The sequence below is a fragment of the Neomonachus schauinslandi genome, chromosome 1 (genome assembly GCF_002201575.2).
Source record: "Neomonachus schauinslandi chromosome 1, ASM220157v2, whole genome shotgun sequence".
NCBI classification, from domain to species: domain Eukaryota; kingdom Metazoa; phylum Chordata; class Mammalia; order Carnivora; family Phocidae; genus Neomonachus; species Neomonachus schauinslandi.
This window is the reverse complement of record NC_058403.1, coordinates 155,104,907-155,116,344: the sequence shown is the minus strand read 5'-3', so window position 1 is coordinate 155,116,344 and position 11,438 is coordinate 155,104,907. Positions and strand designations below refer to the sequence as shown.

The window sequence follows — 11,438 nt, the reverse complement described above, 5'->3', positions numbered from 1 at the left end:
ATTAGATGGGGCTTGACCTCTGCTGGGCAGCCCCCAGCTGTAAGAGTTCCTGTCCTGAGCAAAGAAGATGACTGCACAACTGAGAGAGGCCATGGCCCTAGCCCCCTGGGGCTCAGTGACAGTGAAAAAGGAGGAGGAAGAGGAAGAAAACTTCCTGGGTCAGGCATCCAGCCAACAAGTGCACTCTGAGAACACCAAAGTCTGGGCTCCTGGGGAAGGTCCTCAGACAGGCCTTGATATATCAGAACAGGAGGAAAAGGTAAATAATGGTCTGGGAAGAAAGTGGGAGGAGAGACCTGAAGACCTCAAGTGGTTTCAGGGGGGACTATGTCCCTCTGCTTCCACGCCTGGAGTATTATTTTCTATCTAGGGCTCTAGCCTTTAGGCCTTTGGAATATAATAGAAACAGTCTCTTCTGATTGAGGGGACGTTTAGTGCTTTCTGTAAACTAGTGGTTCTCAAACCTTGCTACACAGAATTAATTGGGGAGCTTTTTATAAAATTGTGATGCTCATGCCATACTTGGTTCCAATTAAATGAGAATCTTGGGGTGGGACCCAGACATCTGTGTTTTTTAAAAACCCTTCAGGTGACTCCAGTCAGGATCTGATAGCTCTAACCTGTGCTTCTCAAATTTTAAAATGATTTAGTATCTCAAATTTTAATCACCAGGAGGTCTTGTTAAAATGCAGATTCTGATTCAGAAGGTCTGGGTTAAGATTCTGTACTTCTCACAAGCTCCCAGGTGTTGGTGATCTATGGGTTGCACTTCGAGTAGTGAGAATATACACTGTACTGTGCTCCATAATGTTTTCAAATACTGCTCCTTACCATCACTAGACAGACGAGACTGAGGTTCCCCAAAGATCATGATCTTGCTTCTCTGATCCTTAGACCTCAGAAAACTCTAGCCTGGAAAATCTCCTCATATGCTCTTTTTGTCATGCACTCCCTGGCAAGCTAGTTTTGATCTCCTCATATGCTCTTTTTGTCAGGCACTCCCTGGCAAGCTAGTTTTGATCTCCTCATATGCTCTTTTTGTCATGCACTCCCTGGCAAGCTAGTTTTGGATGCCAGAGTGGGCAATGAAGTGAAATCAAAGTGATAGAGAAGAAAGTTGCAGGCTTGATTGTCTATCTGACTCATGTTGGGGGATCAGAGAAGACTCTGACTTTATTTTCCCTTTTTGTTGTTTAAAAAAAAAAAAAATTAGAAAAAAATCTTTTATGGTCTGCAGGAATAGGTACTTATGTTCTCATCTTGAAAACTAATCATACCACCTCCCACTAACAATCGCCTCATAAACTGACCTGTGCTTTCTTGTCTCTAGAGTCCAAACATGTTCTGGGATATGGCTGTCATCCTGAAAGCAACACAGGAGGCACCTGCTGCCTCAGCCATTGGCAGCTACTCATTACCAGGGACTCTGGCCAAGAGTGAGATACTGGAGACTCATGGGATTATGACCTCTCTAGGTAAAGTTTAACTCCCTGATTCAGAATCTGACCATTGGGGTTTCTCAAAAATCTATTCAGAGACTGGTGGTCTGGTCTCCTAAGTTGAGAAACATAGAGTATTGAGGTATTGAAACTATCAGGGAGAGCTGGATAGAGGAATGCCAAAAGATGCATATGCATTTGTCACAGGAAATGGCTTATTTTGCACAGTCTTAAGACACCAGACAAACACAGGTGAACTCCAGATTCACCTTTTAATCACATTTACTGATTAGCAAGCTTCATATCTATTCACACATGGAGACACATCTTCTTCATGTGCTTTGTGTTTATCATTAGTTGGTGAGCCTGGAAGAGAAGCTAGCTAAGGTAAAAGAAGGGTCAATTTTTGTGGTGATTTTTGAGGAACTGTCCTGGAAATGTTCTGTTTTTATAGATCTTTGTGCAGATTCCAGAGGATTTTGAGCAGATGTGTCAACTATATTGATGTTCAAAGCTAGGTCTTCATGGATGTACAGACGGCTGGCTTATCACCTGGTTTTTTCTCTAAGCTGGGACTCAGGATATGTCTGACTAGCAATGGCAGAAGCTTACCTATGGAGGAGTGACATGTAACTGTGGGTCAAGAATATGGTAGCCATGGGTCCTGTGTTGTAGAAGTAGTCTCTGGATGACTGCCAAGTTCCTTCTGGTACTCACATTCTATAAGTCTGCCTGGTCCAGAGCTGCATCTGAATATTTTGAACCCACTCTGCTCTCTAACCCATTTCTCAGACTGACTGCTTTCTTAAACCAGTATTGTGGGAAATGTTAGGATTATCACCTTTCATTTTCTTGTCTGTTCTTTAATCATTCCCCCTGTCAGCAGCTTCTGTTGCCCACTTTTCTGCTCTCTATTCATTCTCTCTGGTACATTCTGTGCATTATCACTTATTTTCTATTTCCTTGCTTTAGCAATCATTCACTGTCTTAACTCCAGCAGTGGCACCCATCCATCAGGAATGGTCACTCTTTTCCTTCTTTGCCTCATACCTTAAGAACCTGTTCCCAGCCAAAATTTACCTTTTGTGTGCTGCCAGCTGTTTGCATAGCAGCAGGTAGCAATGACATGAGCTCTAGGAATTAAGAGAAAGATGCGAGTGTAGTTGCTGCCCTGCCTTTGATAACTCTGTGACCTTGAACAAGTCCTTTCTCTCTCAACCTCCATTTCCTGTTCTGTCAACTGGGATGTATTCATTCAGTAAATACAGGATTTTGGGGGGGGGGCCTGCTTTCTATGTGCTGGGTAGTGTTATAGGTGAATAAGACATAGTCTTGCCCCCCTCCCCTTTTTTTTTAGCTCCCACACAGGTGAAAGAGAATAGTTTTATCTTGATGATAAAATCATATAATATACATGAACATGTTTTGGAAATTTTGATGTGTTACTGGTGGGTAATATTTGAGAGAGTTTTATCTTCAGTTTCCTATGTATTAATTACTATTGGATTTAAAGTTTATACATTTAAAACCAAGTTTTTAAGCATTTAAACATAACTTATTTTTATTTTACTTATACATCTAGAAAAATTTTTATAAAAATAAGAATATTTGTACTTTTTCTTTAATTCATGTTTAGTTAAGGCTCAGGTTTTACAGATTAATTTTTTAAACCTTTTAAAGCATTTTGCTCCACCTACATATCAATTTCTTTATATAAAAATTTCCTTATTTTTATTCTCAAATAAAAATAGTAAAATGTATTAAGTTTCAAATTTAATATATCTAATTTTTTTTTTTAAGATTTATTTATTTGACAGAGACACAGCAAGAGAGGGAACACAAGCAGGGGGAGTGGAAGAGGGAAAAGCAGGCTTCCTGCTGAACAGGGAGCCCAATGCGGGGCTTGATCGCAGGACCCTGGGATCATGACCTGAGCCGAAGGCAGACGCCCAACGACTGAGCCACGCAGGCGCCCATAATATATCTAATTCTGTAAAACATTTCAAACACCTAAGTAGGCAGACTTTCTAATCTTATGTATAAAATCTTGATAAACACACGACTTTTGTAAATCTAATAAATTTGTAATGACTTACAAATTTAGTAAATTAAATCACCTTTCATATAATACAGTCACCAGCTAAGATGGCAGACTTGTATAGCATTTCAGATCTCTTTTTTAAAAAAATGAAGGAAAATTATTGATTTTGGAAGTTATTACTTTGCCTATCCTCTGGTTGATTACAAGTGCATTTTTAGTTTATTTCTGTACTTTACTTGGGTTACAGTAATCCTTCAAGATCCAGAAAAGGAAAAATACCATCTCAAACAAGCCAGAGGTACAGGTTCTACACTATTGGCTAATTAATAACCCAAGAGGATTTGAGCTTGAGTACACAGAATGAGCCTTCTTTCCTTTTCTTATACCCTGGGCATTGGCTAAGATCCTAGCTCTTACTTCATCCCTGTGATGAAACTGTTAAAATAACCACTACATGGAGACCCTTGTAGGCCACAGTTGTATCTGCCTCTGTAATAATTTTGACAGAAAGCATGATGCAAATAGAGTTGTTTCTGTTACTGGTTCTAGTTGGTTCAGTAATTCCCACCAGTCTTCTCTTTCATATCTTTCTAGTGTTCTGAATCTCATGGTAAAAAGGTAGGAGTGAGGTCAGGGGATGGAAGTGAGGTCATAGACTGAAGTATTCTTGGACTTTGTTTTTGTTGGAGAGATGCTTAGTGGGGATGGGAGCCCCCCACCCCCCCCTTTTAAGTGATGCAGGGCTAAAGCAAAGAAGGAGGAGATGGAAAAAAGCAGGAGGGAGATTTAGAAGGGAGAAAAATTAGGTGAGATGTATGGGATAAAGAAAGTAGAGAACATAAAAGAGAACAAAGTAATGAGCAAAAGAAAAGCAGAAGAGACATGAAACCATTACAAGGGAAAAATCAGAATATTTCACACACATTGATTTTTAAAATAAAAACCAAGAGAGGAGAGATGAAGAGGCAGTAGGGGAAAGAGATAGTGGGGAAAAAAGTAATATATGGAGACAGATGGTGACTATACTTAAGGTGGTAAGCATGGAATGTATGTATGGAATTGTTGAATTAATATGTTGTACACTTGAAACTAATAAAAGATTGTACGTTAATTATACTTCAGTTAAAATAAAGAGAAAAAAATGATGTAAGGGCAGTTAAACTACAGGGAGAAAAATAGAATAGCTATGAGAAAGATAACAGAAGAGTAGTAATGAAATAACTGGAAAAAGACTAACATTTCAGAATTTGTTGTTATCACATTCAGTGCTCTGCTATGCAGCCCCTCAGGCATTGCCTTTTTCCAACATCACCCATCTTGTCTGAATGATTGTGAGGGGAGTGTCATATAACTGTTGTCTTAACCAGGCAGCCATAATGGGCTGTTTCCCTGCCCCCCATGATGCTTTGTATCCCGACATCCCTGTCTCACTCACTCATCTCCTAGGTTGGAGAGTTGCCTGGTCTGTGCTGGTCGGATGTTTTGTAGATGCTGGATTGTCCCCTCTGCAGTTGCTGCATGACCTGCAGCTCACAGCTTTCCTGCTTCAAAGCTGACACCAGTAGGAATACCTCCCCCTCTGAGAGGCTTGCCTTCCTCTGCTGTTCACCCTTGTTTCCTGTGCCTTATCTGGGTAGTGCTCCTGAGCTTGGTATAATTCAAATACTGTTGAAAGGTTCACTCTACCAACACTAGGCTGCATGGGTGCACATTCTTGGGTCAAGGGTACTAGGGGTGGAGAGGAGACAAACATAAAGAATTATGTTACTGACTGCAGGACCCCTTTCCTGACACCATTAGGGTTCTGAGGCAATGTAGAGCAGCCAGACACTAGTCAAGAGTTTTAAAACTTCAGGATGTTTTGGTGTTTTTGTGATATTGGCATAATGGAGCAGGCTATACAATGTCTCAGACTTAGAAAGGTCAGCTTTCCTTGACACAAAGCGAAGCTGTTTGCTCAACACAAGTGTTCAGCTGTTTACTCTGTTCAGTTGCCGTCTATCACCATAACAACTCCTATGCCCTAAGGTTCATCTTTGCTCCTGGGCCCCAACACATGGATCCACAGCACTAATTGTCCAGCTCAAAGTCATTGCAGACCCTCACAGAGCCACTTCCTATGCTCCAAGGCTGTTTTCAGGCATTACTATAGAGTAACTCAGTTAATCTTCTCATGGTTTTATGGGCTAGATACTGTTATTGTCCCTAATTTGGAGATAAGGAAACTGAGGCACAGAGAAGTTAAGTTACTAGCCCAAAGTCATGCAGCTGGTAAGTGGCAGAGCAGGTATTTGAAACCAAGCAGTCTGGCTCCACAATCCATGTTCTTAATCTCTATGCTGCATAGCCTCTCAATGTTTCAGGTACTCTCAGCTGCTCTGGTCCTTTTGGCATCCTCTGTGACCCATTCTTTTTTTTTTTTTTTTTTAATATGTTAATCACCATACATTACATCATTAGTTTTTGATGTAGTGTTCCATGATCCATTGTTTGTGCATAACACCCAGTTCTCCATGCAGAATGTGCCCTCCTTAATATGTATCACCAGGCTAACCCATCCTCCCACCCCCCTCCCCTCTAGAACCCTCAGTTTGTTTTTCAGAGTCCATCGTCTCTCATGGTTCGTTTCCCCCTCAGATTTCCCCCCTTTCATTCTTCCCCTCCTGCTATCTTCTTTTTTTTTTCTTAACATATGTTGCATTATTTGTTTCAGAGGTACAGATCTGTGATTCAACAGTCTTGCACAATTCACAGTGCTTACCTCCCCAGTGTCTATCACCCAGCCACCCAATCCCTCCCACCCCACCCCCCACTCCAGCAACCCTCACTTTGTTTCCTGAGATTAAGAATTCCTCATATCAGTGAGGTCATACAGTACATGTCTTTCTCTGATTGCCTTAATTCGTTCAGCATAACACCCTCCAGTTTCATCCACATCGTTGCAAATGGCAAGATCTCATTCCTTTTGATGGCTGCATAATATTCCATTGTATATATATACCACATCTTCTTTACCCATCACTGTGACCCATTCTTATCCTTTCTTTGATATCCAGCTTCCTCATACACGAAAGTCTAAGTTGTATAGATCTTCATTTCCAGGGACAGAATCCCCCTAATTAATTGGTGGGTTGTAAGCAAATCCACACTAAGTGGCCAAGGTAAGGAGGCAAGCCTGGGGAGAGATTGGTGTCCTTCATAACTGGTCTTAATTGTAAGATCATTCATCACACAACCAGGAGAGCTGTCTGGAGATGGCTTTCCTGGCATGAGGCAGTGGGTTGGATGTCTAATGGAGGTAAGTAGAAGTGCTAGAAAATCCATAAATCAGTGGATTCTGCTCTGGGTGTGGGGGGAGAGAGGTGACACGTGAGGGGAATTCTTTCCTTTGATGAAGCCATTTTATGTACACTGAAGTCATATACTTCCTGACATTTATCACTTGATGATCCTTTTCTTTTTCTAGGCCAGAATAAGCTGACATTTGTACTTTCTGTTTGTTGTTTCAGGTGCTGAAACCAAGAAGCCACAGTTACTGGTTCCAAAAACTGAGATACGTGATGAAGCAGAAAAACCGTTCATAAAATCAGGAAGAATCCAGAAAGTTAATCCTCAAGGACCTGAGTTAGGAGAAGCCTGTGAAAAAGGGAACATGTTAAAGAGGCAGACAATTAAGAGGGAAAAGAAAGATTTCAGACATGTGACAGTAAAGGACTGTCATGTACCTGAAAGCTTCAAAGTAGAGGAAGATCAGAAATGTCAGAAATCTGGGGAAAGATATAGCTTTAGTTCTAGCTCTGTTAAAAATCAGAAAAGCCAGCCTGGACAGAAACCTTTTACATGTAGTGTATGTGGGAAAGGCTTTAGTCAGAGTGCAAACCTCGTAGTGCATCAGCGAATCCACACAGGGGAGAAGCCCTTCGAATGTCATGAGTGTGGGAAAGCCTTCATTCAGAGTGCAAACCTTGTTGTACATCAGCGAATCCACACTGGACAGAAACCATATGTTTGTTCAAAATGTGGGAAAGCCTTCACTCAGAGTTCAAATCTGACCGTACATCAAAAAATCCACTCCTTAGAAAAAACCTTTAAGTGCAGTGAATGTGAGAAAGCCTTCAGTTATAGCTCACAACTTGCTCGGCACCAGAAAGTTCACATTACAGAAAAATGCTATGAATGTAATGAGTGTGGGAAAACATTTACTCGGAGCTCAAACCTCATTGTCCACCAGAGGATCCACACTGGGGAGAAGCCCTTTGCCTGTAATGATTGTGGCAAAGCCTTCACCCAGAGTGCAAATCTTATTGTACATCAACGAAGCCATACTGGTGAAAAGCCATATGAGTGTAAAGAGTGTGGAAAAGCCTTTAGTTGTTTTTCACACCTTATTGTGCACCAGAGAATTCACACTGCGGAGAAACCTTACGATTGCAGTGAGTGTGGAAAAGCCTTCAGTCAGCTGTCTTGCCTTATTGTGCATCAGAGGATTCACAGTGGAGATCTTCCTTATGTGTGTAATGAGTGTGGGAAGGCCTTCACGTGTAGCTCATACCTGCTTATTCATCAGAGAATTCATAATGGGGAAAAACCTTACACATGCAATGAATGTGGCAAGGCCTTCCGGCAGAGGTCAAGCCTCACTGTGCACCAGAGAACCCACACTGGGGAGAAGCCCTATGAGTGTGCCAAGTGTGGTGCAGCTTTCATTTCTAACTCGCACCTCATGCGACACCACAGAACCCATCTTGTTGAGTAACAAGTATTTGTTACTCCAGACATTGATCATAATCCACTACACCGTAATTGGACACGTCTTTGCTGTTACGTTCCTCTAAAAATGAGGCCCACCATATTCTTAAAAGTAACAGTTTTGGGGAGTGTATCATAGAACATAAACATTTCAGAAGCTGACTTAAAGTGAAAGCTAAGCACCTAAAGGCAAGGACTGTTTTTTAACTGTCATCATGTTTGAAATGGAATGTGGCTTAGAAATGGGTCATACAAGGCTAAGTGATAAAGATCCTATTTGAGAAAAGGTATTTTAACTTAATCTTGTTTTTTAAAATTCATAATTTCTTGAGCAACAGGCAGGTTATTGGTATAGGTCTGCTTGGTGGAATTCTGGAGCTTTGAATCTTGTATTCTAGTATTTTGGGTTAAGAAGTAATGACTAAGGAAACTACCTGGGGTAGCAATTCACCAACAACTCACCTGTGAACATTTATAAGCTTTCCATTCCTTAGGCAATTTGAACATTAAAAGAAAAAACATTATCTGCTGCTCCTAAAATAGAAGTAGGAAACAGCTGTTTCTTTTAATTGTCTATACCTCATGAACCTTGGTATGGTAAAGCTCTGGGGAGATCTGGAGTCTTCCATTCTGCAGTCTGTGTGGCTAAGCACTTGAGGATTGATGGTGACAAAACACTGGGGTCATACATGCTGCCAGGCAGTATTCATTTGCTAACATCAACTCTCCAAGTGACCCTAACTTCCGTTGCATTCCATCGGAGTGAGATGCCTGTAACAGTCCCCTTCTCAGAGGAGTCAAAGAATAAAGCTTGCTGAGAGGCATGCCCACATTATCTATGCTCATTCTGCTCAGGCCCAGCCAGGGGGCTCAGTTTGGGTGTCATTCTCACTTTTTGGCTGGTCTTTAGAAGAAATAATGGAGTCCTAATTTTAAGAGGACCAAAGAGGGAAATACAGGGAGAGGAAGGAGGCAGAGTGGGACTCCTAAGGTCTTTATTTTTTTGAGAAGCTCAAAGGTATTGGAATGTGAAAACTTAGAAAGATGAAGAAACTGGCTAAGGTAAGATAACCTTTATTACCATTGAGCCTTTATTCCTGGAAAAAATGATTTATAAAACTATGCAATAGGTAGAGCTATGTAATATTGCCTTGTATTTAATATAGAACTTAATTCTTTGTTTATACACCTTCATGTATAGAATCATAATCCCCAGCACTTCTCTTATGCTTTCACATAAATCCTTCCTTTAATCCTTAGAACACTGAAAGAAGTGTTTGCCCCATTTAGTTGAGAGTGGTCAAACAACAAAGAACAGCCTACATTCAAATCCAGGACTTAAATCCAGGTTCTCTGTTCTGCCATGCTGTGTCTAACCACCCAGATCTGCGGAGAGCCTGAGAAAGGGGTATATGGGTCATTCTCAGGTGAGGAAGCTGAGGTGACAGATTTTAGGATGTGCCTTAGGCCATGTGACCAATAAGCAGCAAATCTGAGACTGGAATTTGAGTCTCCCAAGTTCTGGGTCTGTCTCTTCACCCCACTTAGTAAGCAAGAGCATATCATAAATGCCCTACCTGGTGATAAGCTATCTGATGCAACTCATGTAGAAGTCCCACCATTGGGACTCTTACTGGCTCATTTGTTCTGTATTTTACAGAGCACTTTCATGTACAGAAGGCATAAACAAAGCTTATTTCCTCTTTCTCCTCCCCTTGAACCATAGTCTTTCATCCAAGCATGTGCACCACCTTTTCCCAGTTTGCAGTCTAAATCATACACAATTCTAAGAAATTAATAGGATTCAAAAGTGAGAATCAAAAATGCTCATGTACTCACTGACCTTGAAAGTAACTGTTCCTGTCCCCCGGCTGGGAGTGGAGAGACCCAAAGATAACACGTATGTCTGCTGAGGAACAAGCTTAGTTTTTTCCCCCTTCAGGATCAGGAAGCCCAGAAGAAAGGGAGAGCAGGTCTGAAGATTGGGGATAAATCTGTGACCTGGACCTGTCCAGAGACCAAAAGTGTACTTTCCTGAATGATACCAGCTGGGTTAGGATTCTTATGGCAGTTAAATTGTTTTAGCTTCACATTGTATGTTCTTCCTCCTATTTGAATGTTTGTCATGGATGATTGTGATTTCCTGGCTAAAGATTGCTGTTCATAGGCAGTTTAGAAAAGGTTACGTAGGTGATGGTGATGCAAAGCTGGATTTGGGAATCACTGAACCAACCTTGCAGTGAAACAGTGGTATTCACTTGGCTGCATGTTAGAATCACCTTGTGTACTTAAAAAATTTTTTCATTCCCAGGGCCAAGTATTTTTTTTTCAATTCTGGAGGGGAACCCAATGTGTAACCAAGGTAATGGCCAATGCAGTCAAGTAAAGTCTGCAGACCACAAATGCATCTGATCAAAGGTGGAGTGGGGAGGCCCTAGTATAAGGATGTGGATGTGCAGAGTGCTCTGTGGTTTCAGCAAAACAGAATGCTAACAACATTGGCTGCACTGGATGTCCTGTACCTTGGCTGTAAGGATTGTGTTCCCTAACTTTATTTGTATTTTAAATGAATATACTAAATACTTTATATATATGAGCAAACCAAGTTTTATGCATTTATATTCCTCATCTAACAAAATGACTTTTTACATTTGTACTTTATTTCATCTCCACGTCTTGGTTTCCACAAACCTGCACACAGGTTCAGGACCTTCAATCCTGCACAAATCATGTGAGCCTAGTGGATTACCAGACAGACCAGATCCTTACCCAACTAACAACTCTTACTTCCAGTTCATTTCCAGCCCTCAGAATAGATTACCTGCCCTCCTTTTTCTGTATGGTTTCGGGTAGATGAGAAGTAACTACTACTAGTTGTCGCCGTTGGCTTAGGTTTTCCTTTTCCTAGAGGTCAACTCCTTTCTCCCTTGGCTGTTATTTCTAGAAGTGGATGGGAACTCAAGCCCTGTTTCTTAAGTTGCCAAGAGCTATCAGAGTTTTAGTTATAAAAGAGCCAGGCCAATTGATGGGTATTAAGAGTAGAGCCAGGAAGTCTCGAGTACAACAGTTGTGTATTAAGGGGAGCACAGTGATGTGAAAGTGATAATACAATCTTGTACTTTGAGGGGCATAGGAGAGACTCATCATTCACACACACACACACACACACACACACACACACACACACACACACACACACACACACACAC

At 41.2% G+C, this 11,438-nt stretch overlaps 1 protein-coding gene across 1 annotated transcript; it reads left to right on the top strand.

The window, feature by feature from the left end:
• ZNF35 (zinc finger protein 35) lies at positions 1–8,274 on the top strand. Its single transcript, XM_021677532.1, has 3 exons — positions 1–259; positions 1,331–1,475; positions 6,990–8,274. Exons 1-3 carry the CDS (start codon positions 68–70, stop codon positions 8,234–8,236), a joined length of 1,584 nt encoding a protein of 527 aa, XP_021533207.1. The 5' UTR covers positions 1–67; the 3' UTR covers positions 8,237–8,274.
• Positions 8,275–11,438: the final 3,164 nt, after the last annotated feature.